The sequence below is a fragment of the Oculina patagonica genome, chromosome 12 (assembly GCF_052425735.1).
Source record: "Oculina patagonica isolate OP01 chromosome 12, crgOcupat, whole genome shotgun sequence".
NCBI classification, from domain to species: Eukaryota; Metazoa; Cnidaria; class Anthozoa; order Scleractinia; family Oculinidae; genus Oculina; species Oculina patagonica.
Window position 1 is genome coordinate 6808562 of NC_135769.1, and position 16603 is coordinate 6825164.

Genomic DNA, 16603 nt, shown 5'->3' on the forward strand with positions numbered 1-16603 from the left:
GCATCATAACTTGATAGTGCACGCTAAAGCATGAACCAATTGTTATTTAATATATAATCAACGCCCTTTTTTTCGTTGCTTAAAAACGAGAGCGATAAGGTTGATGTAATTTAAGACCATTCAAGCGATCGAGTGGATAATCCTACAGTAATCCAAATACAATAGTTTGGCTCTAAGCACTCAAATGACAAGTGAAATGGCCAATTTCTATTCCAGGTTTTGCCACCCGGCAACCCCCTGTTTGTCAGGAAAGATTAGGATTGGAAAATTATGCCATACCGGACTCTTCAATAACGGCTTCAAGTATGGTATCTCCAGGTACAACTTGGTATATGCCAGGAAATGGAAGACTTCATTTTAAGCGTATTTCTGGACGTTATGGAGCCTGGTCAGATGGCAATTTGCGCGATAACAGTTGGTTTCAGGTTGATTTTGGACGTTTTTTTAAAGTGACGATAATTTCCACTCAAGGAAGAGATGACGCTCAACAGTGGGTGACAAAATATCGTGTGACGTACAGCTATGACGGAAAATTTTTACGGGACTATAATGAAGGAGGCTATGTCAAGGTACTTAAAATCTATTTTAATGTTTGTGCCTAAATTTTTTTCTCGCGTTATAATGTGTCGTTTTAGGCAAATGTCTCACGAATGAATTTATGATTACCACATTTACTTGTTTCATTTGAGGAATTTGATGGGAACACTGATCGATTCTCAGTTGTGAGCCACAAACTGGAGAATCCTATAATAGCACGCTACATCAGAATCAATCCAACAGGCTACTATGGCCGGATATCACTGAGGGCGGACTTCTATGGTTGTAAATCAGGTATGAAATTATCAACGTAACAGTTTTGAATGTTTCTCGAATGTTTTTTCTTAGACTGTACTATATGATTTTTGTGTGGGTGCGATTGATTGTGCGAAACGAGCTTGCCTAACAACCATATCACGCTCGATAGTGGGGCGACAATAGGGAACGTCATCTGTCATCGCACTCGTTAGTTGGCGCATATTATTAGCTCGGGGTTAGGTAGACTTACTTTCTTTCTATCGTGGTTGTCATAGGTCTATAGACTGTTGACTGGCTTCCACTCTAAATGGCATTTCCCGTCCGGGGAGAGGAGAATCCTCGCGATGTTGGGCATCACTCCTTCCAGAATAGGGCACAATCTCTTCTGTAGTTGTTCACAGTTTTCCGAGAAGTCTTGTAAGTTATAGTGTAAACAATGATAGAATTATGAGGGTGCACTCCGTGATTTACAAAATAACCCTTGAACAACAAAAGAGAAACCTAAGTTCATTCTCCACGGTGTGAATAAATGTAATCAATGGTTGTAAGTGATTTTCTTCTAAGTAAAACTATCAAACTTGAAAACATCGGCCAGACTTTTTCAAGTTTTAGACCAATACTGTCCTATCCGTCCGTAGCCAAACCGGCTTTTCAAAATTTTTATGGCTAATACAGTACGTTTTAGCAATTTTAGGCCACTATAAGTTGATGACCAATTAATACCAACACCTTCATTGCGTTTTCAACTAGCACTAAATCGAGGCGATACTGTCCCTTTAAGTAACGTCACCAGCATAAAGACCTGAAAATGCCAAGCTGAACTATAAGGAAGAACCTGGACTTTATGGCGGTTGGATACCAGCAAGGAATGATCATAGTCAGTGGCTTCAAGATAATTTTGGAAAAAGGCACATGTTACGATCATTGCCACACAGGATTATATTTTTATGATAACCTTGTTATTTGCGTTCCTTTTGGCCACTATTTACATTGCGCTTGTTCAACAGTTGCAATTCAAACGCGTTTCCGTTCTATGCACGCCCAAACATTTTGCAATTAGATCTTTAATTATTGAATTTTCCGATCACACAACATATCGAATTGTCTTTTATATTTTTCTAAGCACAACGAAATGTCATTCGCAACCATTTGTTACACTCATAAATAGGTTTTCCGATTCCTAATGTCGTGTCAAGCTGCAAGGATCCACTAGGGATGGAAAGTGGCTTAATACCAAATTCCGCCATAACGGCCTCTTCCACGAAAGGTGCAGCGTATGGACCTGAAAATGCCAGGCTGAACTTTGAAGGAGCTTCTGGACGCTATGGTGGTTGGTTCTCAGCAAAGAATGATCACAGGCAGTGGCTTCAAGTCAATTTTGGAAAAAAGACACATCTTACGGGCATTGCCACACAGGGTTATTGGAATACGCTTCGTTTTGTGAAGAGTTATACGCTGCAATACAGTAATGATGGTTTTTCCTTCCAGCAATATCAACCAGAATCGTATACTAAGGTAAAAGATTTCAGAAGTTTTATTTTTGGAATTGGTGTGTAACAAACTCAGCGTGGTTTAATTCTTGCAATTTGGGTACTTTTTGGGGAGAAATTCAAACTGACTAAAAAAAGTGATTATAGCGATTGAATATAATATAATAAGTGATAATAGCGATTGTATATTTAACAATTATCCTGCGATATCGCGCGGAATATCGCCTGGTACTTAGCCGACGAGGCCGTAGGCCGAGTTGGCTAAAAACAGACGATATTCCGCCAGATTGAGCAGGATAATCGTTTTATCATTCAACAAATTTTGCAGATAGAAAAGCTGCGATTACGCAAAGCCTTACAAGATTTCGGACGAATCTTCGCAACCTACGTATATTTAACAATTATCCTGCGAAATCGCGCGGAATATCGCCTGAAACTTAGCCAACGAGGCCGTAGGCCGAGTTGGCTAAAATCAGACGATATTCAGCAAGATTGAGCAGGATAATTATTCAACAAGTTGTCAACAAAGCACATTTTGCAGATAGAAAAACTGTATATAAGCAGCGCTTTACAAGATTTCGGACGAATCTTCGCAACCTACGTATATCGCAGGATATCTGTTATGTACGGATGACAGATAATATTAACATTTTGACCATATATGGGCAGCGCGCGCATGTGTTGAATAATAACGCAGGATATCTGCATGTACGGATGACAGATAGCGTTAACATTTTGACCATATACGGCCAGTGCGCGCTTTTGTTGAATTATAAAATATAATATCCGCCTTTGCCGAATAACTGTTGAGGATGACAGATAGCGTTAACATTTTGACCATATACGGCCAGTGCGCGCTTTTGTTGAATTATAAAATATAATAATCCGCCTTTGCCGAATAACTGTTGAGTAAAAAAACACAAGTTAAAACAGTCAAAACGCCTTGGATTTCTCTATGCACTTCTTCCCTGTTCTTAGCAATTTCTGCGTGCTAATTTAGTTCAACAGTGCACTTATAAATTATGTGGGTTATCCGTTCCCTCAACACTTGCCGTTCTTTTTTAAGACTTTTTCAGCCAATAACGATCAAAATGGCATCGTCAGATATGACCTGATCCCACCAATTACCGCAAAGTACATAAGAGTTGTTCCTGAGGACTGGCACGCTTACATCGCTATGCGTGTGGAGTTTTACGGATGCGCAGCAAGTAAGAAACATTCTCAAATACTTTTCTTAATGTAATGTTAAGTCATGAAACGTAAAACTACATTAACACGAAAAATTATCAGTTAATTAAGCTTAAGTAAAGAACTAAACTTACAAAAACTGCTTTACATGATTGCCTTGTGGGAATCCGATATATCAGCTACCTTCTGTACCCCCACTGTAGATACATTATTATGGTTTTAACTTCTTATCTCGAGAAACAAAAACTTCAGCATAGGTCGCCCCATAATTTTCCAAGACCGTTACTGTCATTGTAATGAAAGATGCCAATGAGAATTCTCCTCGCCCGATTTTTACAGTCGACGGTGGTTACTCGGATTGGGGATCATATGGCAAGTGTTCAAAAAGTTGTGAAGGTGGGGTACAGACGCGACAGAGAACATGTACCAGTCCACCACCGGCATACGGTGGAACAGACTGCAGCGCTCTAGGGCCTAACACATCAACCAGAGAATGCAACGTTCACAAATGTCCAGGTAATGTAGACGGTCGCATCTATTGTACGTCTCAAAATAGTCGCCTTTAACTGATTGGTATGTTGTCCAACGAGTTTGTAAGCTATCCAATTTGAGCCGCACACATTGTTTTTGCGTCCTACCGTTAAATTTATATTTTTGTTACCTTTCAAAATAGTAAACGGTGGCTACTCAAGTTGGGAACCATACGGCATGTGTTCAAAGACTTGTGGGAGTGGGGTTCAGGCTCGACAGAGGACGTGTACCAATCCACCACCAGCACACGGTGGAGAGAACTGCAGCGGACTGGGACCTAACACATCAACCAGAGAATGTAACGTTCACAAATGTCCAGGTAAGATCGACAGTCGCATCTATTTTACGTATCAAAACACTCGCTTTAAAACTGATTGGTATGGTTAGCTAACGAGGCTGTTAACTATACGATTTCAGCCGCACACATCGCTTTAGCGTCCTAGCGTTATATTTATATTTTTTTGTTACCTTTCTTTATAGTAAACGGTGGCTACTCAAGTTGGGGACCATACGGCATCTGTTCAACGACTTGTGGGGGTGGGGTTCAGACACGACAGAGGACGTGTACCAATCCACCACCGGCACACGGTGGAGAGGACTGTAGTGGACTGGGACCTAATACTTCAACCAGAGAATGCAACATTCAGGAATGTCCAGGTAAGATGGACAGCCAAATCTATTATGTTAATCTACTGCTAACACTTTTTTTGCCGTCAATTTCCAGTTAGCTTTCACGAATCAAGCTTTTTTGTGTCTTGCTGGCACTTTTAAAGGAGAGCGTACTTTAGACCGTTATACATAAACAACTTTTCAAAAGAGGAATGACAGCATCTAGTTAGCCCTGCAATTTAACTTTTCTTTTTTAAGAATGAAGATTTTGAGAAGTGCTGTCAATCATCGATCAGCTCTTAAAATGCATAATTGGCAGCAGAGTTTGGGGTATTTGCTTGTAGTTATAAAATCTGTTCTTGAACAGGGAGAAGCTGTTAATTCAGGAAGCAGTAACTTAAACAAAGATTCAGAAACGATTCCTTGGTGAACGTATTCTTTCTTCGTTCCTTATAGTCGACGGTGGTTACTCGGATTGGGGATCATATGGCAAGTGTTCGAAAAGTTGTGGAGGTGGGGTACAGACGCGACAGAGAACATGTACCAATCCACCACCAACACACGGTGGAAAAGACTGCAGCAAAATGGGACCTGTCACTTCTTCAAGAGAATGCAACGTTTTGAAATGCCAAGGTAAGATGGACAGTTGCATCGTCTATTCTACTCCCTTTTCTTCCCTTTTTCCTTAATTGGTAGGGCTAACTAACAAATTTACCAGAGAATGCAACATTCACAAATGTCCAGGTAATGTAGTTGGTTGTATCTATTTTACGTCTCAAAACAATCGCCTTTAACTGATTGGTATGGTTAGCCAACCATTTTTTTAACTATCCGATTTGAGTCGTACACATCGTTTTCGCGACCTACCGTTTTATTTATATTTTCTTTGTTTCCTTTCTTTATAGTAAACGGTGGCTTCTCGGGTTGGGGATCATACGGCATGTGTTCAAAGACCTGTGGGGGTGGGTTGCAGACGCGAAAGAGAACGTGTACCAATCCACCACCGGCACACGGTGGAGAGGACTGCAGTGAACTGGGACCTGACACGTCTAGCAGAGAATGCAACATTCAGGAATGTCCAGGTAAGAAGAACAATCAAATGTATTTTGCTTATCTAATGCAAACACTTTTTTGCCGTCAATTTCCAGTTAGCATTTTCGATGCAAGCTTTTACGTCTCTTGCTGGCACTTAATAAGAATAGGGAATTTTACACCTTTATAGATAACCAACTTTTCAAAGAAGGGCGGAGAGTGTGTAGTAGGCTCTGCAACTTAACTTTCTCTTTTAAGAATGAAGATTTTGAAACGTGCTGTCAATGATTGATCAGCTTTAAAAATGCATAGTTGGCACAAGAGTTTGGGGTATTTGCTTTCACACATGCCACTATAATGCCACTTGTAGTTATGAAATCTGATTATGAGCAGGGAGGAACTCTTGATTCAGGAAGCAGTAACTTTAACAAAGATCGCCCAAAACTGCCTTCAGAAACGATTCATTGCTGAACGTCTTCTTTCTTCGTTCTTTATAGTCGACGGTGGTTACTCGGATTGGGGATCATACGACAAGTGTTCGAAAAGTTGTGGAGGTGGGGTGCAGACGCGACAGAGAACATGTACCAATCCACCACCGGCACACGGTGGAAAAGACTGCAGTGGACTTGGACCTGACACTTCTACAAGAGATTGCAAAATTCAGAAATGCCCAGGTAAGATCGACAGTCGCATTATTCTACGTCCCTTGCTACCCTCTTTGTATTGGTAGCGCAAACAAATCAGATCTCGCTTCGTCTATGTACCGTCCCAGAGATGAATAAATAAAATCACGTGAGTTAACGGAGTACCGGATGGGGACCGGGGCAAAAAGTGTGGAGGGGAGGCAGACAGAAGAACGGACCCCACCACCGGCGGAGGAGCGGACGCAGCGGACTGGGACCTGACACCACCAGAAATGCAAAATGAATGCCAGGTGGAGGAACACCGATGTTGCACAAATGGGAGATAAGTGAACAGAGATGTTTAAATATGGCGAAGTCAACGGTGGACTCGGAGGGGATATACGACAAGTGTTAAAAACGTGTGGGGGTGGGGGCAGACGCGAAAAAGAACGGACCAATCCGGCACCAGCAAATGGAGGAAAAGACTGCAGCAGACTAGGACCCGACACTTCTACAAGAGATTGCAACACTAACGAATGCCCAGGTAAGGGGGACAATCGCATCTATTTAACATCCCAACACATCCCCTCTACATTGCTATTAGTGTTAGCCAAATTTTATCTTACGGCCTCCTTTCGGGCTGTACTGTCCTTACTTTTAACAAAGAATTTTTCCTCTGATTTTTATAGTTAATGGCGGTTACTCGGATTGGGGATCATACGACAAGTGTTCAAAGACGTGTGGGGGTGGGGTGCAGACGAGAATGAGGACATGTACCAATCCACCACCGGCAAACGGAGGAGAGGACTGCAGTGTGACTGGGGCCTGACACTTCTACCAGAGAATGCAACATTCAGGAATGTCCAGGTTAGGCGGCTAATGGCGTCTGTTTTACATTTAGCTTAGGCTACAAACTAGAATCTTAAAAATGGCGAGATGATTAAATAGAAAGAGATATTTGCATTTTTATAGTTTTTGGCGTTTACGTTTATAGTAAATGGTGGTTACTCGGATTGGGGATCATATGGGGAGTGTTCAAAAAGTTGTGGAGGAGGGGTACAAACGAGAAAGAGAATATGTACCAATCCACCACCGGCAAACGGAGGAGAGGACTGCAATGGACTGGGACCTGACACTTCCACTAGAAAATGCAACACACAGGCATGCCCAGGTAAGGTGGACATGACTGAATATTTTTACGTTTCTTAAGATTAACGTTTCATTTATTTTCATAAATGTAAGACCTTCCTTGTTATATGACTGCAATAATCTCTGTCCTATCGCAATTTGGATTTTCTTTACACACTTTTTATAGTCGACGGTGGCTACTCGGATTGGGGTTCATATAGTAAGTGTTCAAAAAGTTGTGGTGGTGGGCTGAAAACGCGACGGAGAACGTGTACTAACCCACAGCCAGCACACGGAGGAAAAGACTGCAGCGGACTGGGACCCGACATTTCAACTACGGAATGCAACATTCAGGAATGTCCAGGTAAAATCAGTCGCGCTTATTTCACGTTTGTTAGGGCTACAAATTGAAAAATTGAAATAGAAAGATATCTTTTCAGTTTTGTTTTTGACTTTTATTATAATTACCTTCATAGTAAACGGTGGTTATTCTGATTGGGGACCATATGGCAAGTGTTCAAAGACTTGTGGAGGCGGAGTCAAGACACGTACTAGAACATGTACCAATCCACCACCGGCAAACGGAGGAGAGGACTGCAGCGGACTGGGATCTAACTCTTCTTCAAGCGAATGCAACATTCAGGGATGCCCAGGTAACATGAAAGAACTTTTGCTTTAAAGTGTGGAAAAGGGTGATTAATTTCCACGGTTGCAAGAGAATCACAAAAGTAACGATATCCGAAAGTAACGAACTCCCAAAATGGGGACAAAATTTCAAAACTCCATCTAAATATACATCTTAACTTATTATACCGTAATTAACGTATGCATATTCTACATATGTCACAAGTGGAATGCTTTAATTATCATTCTCAACTCATTATAATTCATCAAGTTAAAACAAAGAAAATTATAACCGTGACGGTGGGGAAACCCGACTAATTAGCATAGATTTACGATATTTCTCCGTACTCCGTAGTGTCGAGAGACACACCGAGGGTCTCGCATCCACACCCGTTCAATACTCCGCTGCGCGTCGACAACTCCTCCGGTGGGAATCCCAATGAAACACTGCCTCTCGTGTTTGATACATTACTTAAGACACTTAAAGGGACAGTATCACGAGAAGTCTTATAAGTTTTTGTGTAAACTATGATTGAATTATGAGGGTGCACTCAGTGATCAACAAAATAACTCTTGAACAACAAAAGAAAGGGATACATTTATTCTCCAAGCTGTGAATAAACAAAATTAGTGGTTTGTAAAAGATTTTGTCCCAGTAACACTATCAAACTTGAAACTTTTTAAAGTTTAAGGCCACTATACCGTCCGTAGCCAAACCACCTTTTAACAGTTTTCATGACTAGCACATTACGTTTTAGCAAACACCTTCACAATCTCGTCCCCAGAGGCCGCGATCCATCTGGTCCGCGCCAGGGATCGGGACCTCTGGGCTATTCTGAAAAGCCTCCAAAAAGGCATTTGAATCTGATTGGCTGTTGAAAATAGCCAATCAGATTGAAAACTTGTTCGTTTCATCATAATCTCCTGCGCACCCGCACCCCGTTGAGTTTCCCTGCCGCTGGCCAAGGGGAACGCAGGCTTTGGGAACGAGATTGACACCTTCATTGCGATTTCTAGTAGCACTAAATCATGGTGAAACTGTCCCTTTAACTCAGTTCGGTACTCAGTGATGTAATTGTCCGGCAACATAATTGGATTCGTTATGTTTATTGTTTTTATAGTAAACGGTGGTTACTCGCTTTGGGGACTATATGGCATATGTTCAAAGACCTGTGGGGGTGGGAGGCAGACCCGAACGAGAACATGTACCAATCCACCACCAGCAAACGGGGGAAAAGACTGCAGTGGACTGGGACCCGATACTGCTAGCAGAGAATGCAACAATCAGATATGTCAACGTTAGATAAAGCTCTAATCATCTGTTTATTTTCTATTCATTGCTTTGTTTGTTTTTAGTAAACAATCAGTAAATAATATATAATTGTGTCATAGAACTAAGTTCTAGCTAGAAGTGTACTAAAGCCTTTACAAGACGACATACTTTACCCGGGGTAAACCTACGAAAGCTGGCGTAGAAATTAATCAGGGATGCTATGTACCAAGACAGCTTTAAACTCTGTTTAAAATGCTTAAAGAGACTAAAATTTTTATGTAAACTTTAAGTTGGCTCAAAGTTCCTTAAATGCCAACTAGGGGTTTAAAGGCCTTTAAGAACATTTAATTGATAGCTTAAAGTTGGATAACCAACTTTAAGGAGATTTTAGCCACCTTCTGTAAATCTCCATTTTCATGCTGTGCAGAGCTTATCGTGCAGCATCTCTTTTCAAGTAAATACAATATTTAGCGCAAGATGGCAAGAAATTCAGGGACAAAAATATATGCATATAAAAAGTGATTGAACTAAGAGATACCATCATTTCGATTTTTTACACGCTTTTGTTAGTCGACGGTGGTTACTCGGAATGCGGTCCATATGATAAGTGTTCGAAAAGTTGTGGAATTCAGGGACAAAAATATATGCATATAAAAGGTGATTGAACTAAGAGATACCATTTCGATTTTTTATTTGCTTTTGATAGTCGACGGTGGTTACTCGGATTGGGGATCATATGATAAGTGTTCGAAAAGTTGTGGAGGTGGGGTGCAGACGAGAACGAGAACATGTTCCAATCCACCGCCGGCAAACGGAGGAGAAGACTGTAGCGGACTGGGACCTGACACTGCTACCAGAGAATGTAACAATCAGGGATGTCCAGGTAAGGAGGACCAACACTAGTTTCAAAGTTCCAAAAGGACGTACTCCCCCCCCCCCCCCCCTCCTCCTCCTCCTGCCCCCCGCCTAAAGTAGCAATAAATTTCTACGGTTGTTGCCGAGACTCAAAAGCAGCGACTACCGAATGTAACAAGTTCCAAATAAAAACGACTTTGCTAAACTCGGATCAAAATTTCATAACTATCTCAACAGAGTATATAATTCCCTTTTATTCCATGAATAAGGTAGCGTAAAAACAACTTATTGAGAAAACCCCTATCAAATATTACATATTCTACATTTGTTACAAGTGAAATGCTGTTACATAAATTTGGACTCTATCCGATGATGAAGTAGTAGTCCGGGAACATATTAAATGGATTCGTTGTGTTTACTGTTTTATAGTAAACGGTGGTTACTCGATTTGGGGACTGTACGGCAAGTGTTCAAAGACTTGTGGGGGTGGGAGGCAGACCCGAACGAGAACATGTACCAATCCACCACCGGCAAATGGCGGAAAAGATTGCAGCGGACTGGGACCTGATTCTACTAGCAGAGAATGCAACAATCAGATCTGTCCAAGTAAGATCAAACTTTTGTCATTTATTTGTTGATTATATTATTTATTTCTTGTTTTGTGTTTGTTTGTTTGTTTGTGTGTTTAAGTATTTGTTTTTAGTCCAACGTCATCATCAGTGAGTAATATTTTATCTCTTTTGTTGTCAAAGTATTAAGCTGGAAGTGTTACTGAAGTCTTTGTCAGCATATCGTGCAAACCCCTTTTTCAAGTTGATACAAAATTCGCCGCATGATGGCTATAAATGCATTGACAAAAAAGTACATTCAGCTTCTTAATCTGTAACCCACAAGTCATGGAATGCACTGAAGAATAATATCTCCCAAACATTTACAAACTCCCTTTCCACCTGCAGCACTGATCATGATAGTTCACTTTCTGTCACTTACTCTAAGTTGTTTTGTATTCCGAAAGCATTTAGCACACCAAGCTGGACATCCAAGTTCGGCATACAGTCAGCTCTCTCTGAAACGGACACTGTCGGGACCGGCTCCAACTGTCCGTTTTAGAGACGTGTCCGTCTTGTAGGGCGTGTAGTTACAGTAAAATGACTGAAAAATGGCAGGGAAAGGACAAGCCCCTAGTGGCCGTCTGAAGACGGTCTTAATGGGGTTACCCGTTAGCCGTAAAACGGCCAAAAAAATTGGCCATTAGGCGTAAAAATGGGAACGTTTTAACCGCTAGCCGTAAAATATGTTAACCGTAAAAAAGGTCAGTAATTTTAAATAATACAGACTAGGTCACTTCATCGTCCCAGCATGGTCCAAAGACCAAAAATATGTTTTTCAAAAATGGAAATTAATGTTTAACTTTTAAAAACAATAGAAATTAATTTTAAACTTCTGTTAACCGTAATGGAAAAAAATTAACCGTTAGCCGTAAAACAACCAAAATTTTAACCGTTAACCGTAAAAGCCACCACCCCATTGAGACCCTCTCTTAAAGAGGTGTCCGTCTCATAGAGCTGTCCGTTAGAGGGTGTTGACTACAAAGTCGGGAATTCTTACCACTCTATTTTCGTTTGCGATCTAAAACAGGTTTCCGATACAATTGCAGTATTTCGCTTTTATATTTGCTAGAATAAACTGAACAGCAGTGCAATTAAAATAAGAAAAATACATCTTAAAGTTATTTTATTAATCACCTTTTTCAAATTAAAGACACAAGGTTTTAAAAGTATATACTATTTTACTGACAGAAACTTGGAAGTCAGTGGGATGTTACCAAAATAGAGGACGAGCTCTGGGCGATATCCTGGTAAAGCTAAAGGATTCTGCCGATATTTCAGAGAAATATGAGCAGTGTAGGACCGCGGCCAGCGACCAAGGGGTGACAGTTTTCGGTCTCGATGACAGCAAATGCTGGATTGGCCCAAATGCAGCAAGTTCTTATGATAGGTACGGACTTGATAACGGGAAGTGCGGAAACACTAGAGAAGGTTTTGGTTATGGCTTCATGGCATCAGAAACTATGTTCGTCTACCAAAAGAAAGGAGGTAAATGATATAATTAAAAGTACATATCCTTTGCGTTGTTTACAGTGCCTCTCTCCGCCCAGGCTTCAAAAGATAGTGCAGAATGTTATGCTACTGATTAACTTACAGTATAAAGATTGATATTTCGCAGCTTTAAGCATCAATATCTTTATATATTTATATAATATATTTGAAACGTTGAAACACCCAACTTAATTCTTACACTTTTCTTGCGACTATAACATTAAACGCTTGTTTTTTTCTTGTAACTATTTGTAACATGATAAGTTTGTTTTTCTGGCAAACAAAAAGCTAGGAGGGAAAGGTTACTTGCAATAGCAGTATAATACGCACTGGTTGCTACACTCTTCGTAGTGGAATCTCATAAGCGTGTGGTGGAATAAATTGACGAGGTGACATTGAACAATTATCTTCGAAATCGGCCGAGTATCGACTTACTTAGCTGACGAGGCCATAGGCCGAGTTAGCTAAATTCATACGACAAGTTGCAAGAATGAGCAGGATAGTTATTTTCAAGGAATTGAAATTTAAAATTACTAAACCATTGTGCAAGCTTATTGATCTTTCATCGTGTAAATTATCATTGCCAGACATCGCTGTTTTCGAATAATAGTTCTTACTCGTTGCGCTAAAATGAATTGCGATTTGAAGCCAATATAGGGACTATATAGGGTGTATGGCCATACGGGGCCCGTGGTCGCACGCAAAAAGTTATTCCAAGTTTTTAAACATATTCAGACAAAACGGACAAGCGACGATCCTGACAAACATGACACAAGCGACAATTTTCAAGACATTTACTGAACCATTTATCTTCCGTTCCATTAAAGGTGTTTGGCAACCAATTGATTGCTACAACAACGTGTCCCCTAAAGACGATTTCGCTTTGCCAGAATTATTTGACAACAATGTGAGCAGTGTAACGGGACCCGATGCAATTTTTGACCACTGCAAGGGAAAAGCTGAAGCGTTTGGCTACAAGACGTTTGGGGCAGACGATAAGAGTTGCTGGTCGGGAGACGAAGCTGAGAGAACTTACGACAAATATGGGGAGTCCAAGCTGTGTGATTTTAACACGAATACCGGGCATGGTTCAGGACAAGACAAAAACGGAGATGTATTTGTTTACAATTTGGCATGAGGTTCGTGAACAAATTGATGTCATTCATCTAACTGATGCAGCCATGCCAGAGAACCCTTGTATTTGAAACAAAAAATGGGGAAACTATTATGTAGTGTGGGATATGGCTAGTTCGGGGTTCGAGCCCTGATTAAGATCATTGGTTGTGTTCTTGGCTATTTCCTTTATTTTTGCTCCTTGCATCTTAATTTTCACTGCCTCTCCCCACCCAGGAAGAATGGATTCCAGCAAATTGTTAGTGGAAACTAACATAATGCTTCAAAGTAACTTCTGTGGACTAGTATCGAATTGAGGGCGGGTAATCTGGCCCCGAGGTAAACAGTTAGTCTTGATTTCCCTGAGTCTCGATGTTTCCTTCGACGAACAGACACTAAGTGTAAACGAATGAACGAACGAACGAACAAATAAGCGTTAACAACAGCACACCTGAGCACGACTTTATATTATTTCTTCTATAAAACAAAATACATCGTTAAATACGTACAAAAGAATGCAAAGAAGCGACTTACTATCCAGGAATCCTTCTGCTCTAAAAGTTTTGACTTCGTGTTTCGAATGAAAAGTAGAAAACGCCGGTTTTGGCCTCAAACTGTTCCACTGTGTTTCACGAAATTTCGAAAACTGGCGACAAATTTCCTGGAATCGCCGAGAAATGAACTTCAAAAACATCACACCACAATCACACCATCGGCCTTGGTCACGTTTTGATCACGTGCCTTTTCTGGTTATTGATCACGTACAGGTCAATGTATGCCGATCGGGATACATTTGATGAAAACGTATTCCGATCGTGTATCCCGATCGGGATACATTTAAATTAATGCAAGGTCACGTGATCACAAATCAGCCAGAGAGAATCGTCATTAGAGCAAAAGAAACTGTGGATGAAAAAAAATTAAAATACTCCTAGTCGCTCCAAGCTATAGAAGCCGAAGTTTAGAGTCTGGAGGTATTTGAGCCGCTTGATGGAATATAAAAGAAGGGGGCTGTTAGGGGTTTTTGGGATAAGGGATAACAGGAAAAATAATATTAGGGATAAGGGATAACGGGAAAAATAGTTTAAGGGATAAGGGATAACAGGATTAGTTTAAGGGGTAATTGAAAACAAGCTCTTGTCTTTTCTACTCTTTTGCTTGAATTTTTTACACCCTAGATCGGTTATCGGTCGTAACGAGACAGTTTAAGCAACACTTTGAACCCAAAAGCACCGCTTTTGTCCCGGATATGCCTAGGGTGAGAGACCACATTGAATTCCTTGATTTCGAGCTTCCTCGTACAGAAGTGGTCGATGTTTCCTTAGGCCGTCCCCTTTTTTCTTCGTTTACCATCATTCGACACCCCCCTCCCCCAATTCCCCCACTTCCCCCCCCCCCCTCTCAAAAAAAAATCTCATGGACGCTGGCAGATCGCAAAATAGCGTTGATGGTTCAACTTTTTTTCACGTTCCTCAGCTGAAGTTAACCACGACATCGAGACATAGATCATAAAATATTTTTCCGGCCCGTAGCTTGTTCACAAGTTGTAGAATTGACAGAATTAATTTTTGCGAAAAAATTAAACTCAAACATTTCTTACCAATTTAGTCAAGTGCAGATGCAGCTGAAAAGGTACACTATGCCGTCAGCGAATGAAGGTCAATGTAAATCTCCAGAGCATGGAGAAACATTGACTGACCTTTTTGTGCAAAATAACCTCTTTATCGACAAAAGCTCGTCACTAATCAATAACACGGATTGATGGCTGTCTAGGTATTTTGCAGACAATCGGTAAGAATTGATCATCAAACTTCAAAAGAAGACCATTATTTCTTATTTCGCCTACAGCACTTAACCCAAATCTCAGGGGATGATTGTTTGTGGTGGCTTGTGCTCAAACGACAAGAATTCAATATTGAAAAACAAAAGGTTCTTTACTTTTACTTTCAAATACCGTGAATATTTCTAGTTATCTTATGGAATGGCCTGTAAGGGATTTTATAACGGCTGTCTGAGCTGAAAACGTCTTTTTTCACTCTTGATAATAATTAGAAATACCATTTCACTTTTCTGTACGGTGATAACTCCACCCGATATACTTTTAGGGAAAACGCTGGTGATACTTTCAGGGATAAGGGATAACTGAACCCCTCTAACAGGGCCTCTATAAGCCAGTACCTATCAGTAGCCCTTAAAGGTCAAATGAACAGAAATTTCGATTTTTTTTCTTTTTTTTTTTTTACCCATGTGTTTATTAAGAGCCAAATAAACATATCCCAAGTTGAAAAATACTTTTTTGAGGCTGTCATAATCGTAGAGTGCTCGGAATAATTGTCGGAAAATTGTCGGAAATAAAAACTTGTGACGTCATAATTGGTATTTTTGAAGACGACCGCAGACCGATTCAACAGACCGCACCTTAAAATCTAAATAAATGTGTTAAGTGACATTTCAGGCAGTTATTTCGTCCTGTTCGGCCGTTTTTTAATTGACTGATTGTTGGTTGTTGTTCAGAGAGGTGCATTTTTTTTTGATAAAATAGCTAAAGCTCAAAAATAGCTAATGTTTTTTTTGCTGTCGTTTTGCATATCACGTGAGACAAAGCAAGAATGCACGCTGGTATGAAAACAAATCAGGAATCTCTATTGTTCTTTCTCATAAGCATTAAACGTTAATGAGCAGAATTATCTGCACGTGCGTTAACTATGCACGTGCGTCTTAAATTTTGGTACACTTCAAAGCCGTTCTCTGGCGAACAACAACGTGAAATGACGAAATTCTGCGTATCTCGCTTTTTCTATTTGGGGTTGAACGCTTTCTTTGAATATTCAGCGAGAGCTAGTTCTTAAAGCGATAAATAAGCAGAATACGTCCGGAAAGTTGCGAGATTCTCAAGTAAAATATAAAGTCATTTTCCACCAGACGTTGTCGTTGACGTTGCCGTCGGTGCGGTCTGCGGAGTCGGTCTTCGGTTGTCTTCAAAAATACCAATTATGACGTCAAAACCTCGTTCCATTCCTTCCATTTCAGTGCGCAGCCATTCAAGAACGTTTTCGTGAAGCCTTCGAAAATCTTTCGTATTTTTTGCTGTAATTCACACTTTAAGGCTCGGAAAGCAAAAAGTTTTCTTAATTTTACTCTATAATGGATACTTTTAGCGTTTGGTTGGTTAAAATGGCATTTTGAAATTTCTGTCCATTTGACCTTTTTAATCGCTGGTGAAGACTGTGCGATATAGCCGAA

At 40.5% G+C, this 16603-nt stretch overlaps 1 protein-coding gene across 1 annotated transcript in view; it reads left to right on the forward strand.

The window, feature by feature from the left end:
- Window positions 1-16603, forward strand: part of LOC144631693 (SCO-spondin-like) — a 32333-nt gene that overhangs the window by 15069 nt on the left and 661 nt on the right. The window contains 20 exon segments of the mRNA XM_078490193.1: window positions 217-569; window positions 690-831; window positions 1964-2310; window positions 3352-3493; window positions 3813-3989; window positions 4147-4323; window positions 4485-4661; window positions 5070-5246; window positions 5519-5695; window positions 6143-6319; window positions 6958-7085; window positions 7087-7135; window positions 7263-7439; window positions 7584-7760; window positions 7873-8049; window positions 9142-9318; window positions 10000-10176; window positions 10578-10754; window positions 11948-12244; window positions 13075-13386. Of these exon segments, the coding sequence (XP_078346319.1) occupies window positions 217-569; window positions 690-831; window positions 1964-2310; window positions 3352-3493; window positions 3813-3989; window positions 4147-4323; window positions 4485-4661; window positions 5070-5246; window positions 5519-5695; window positions 6143-6319; window positions 6958-7085; window positions 7087-7135; window positions 7263-7439; window positions 7584-7760; window positions 7873-8049; window positions 9142-9318; window positions 10000-10176; window positions 10578-10754; window positions 11948-12244; window positions 13075-13385 (3893 nt within the window). The 3' untranslated portion in view covers window position 13386.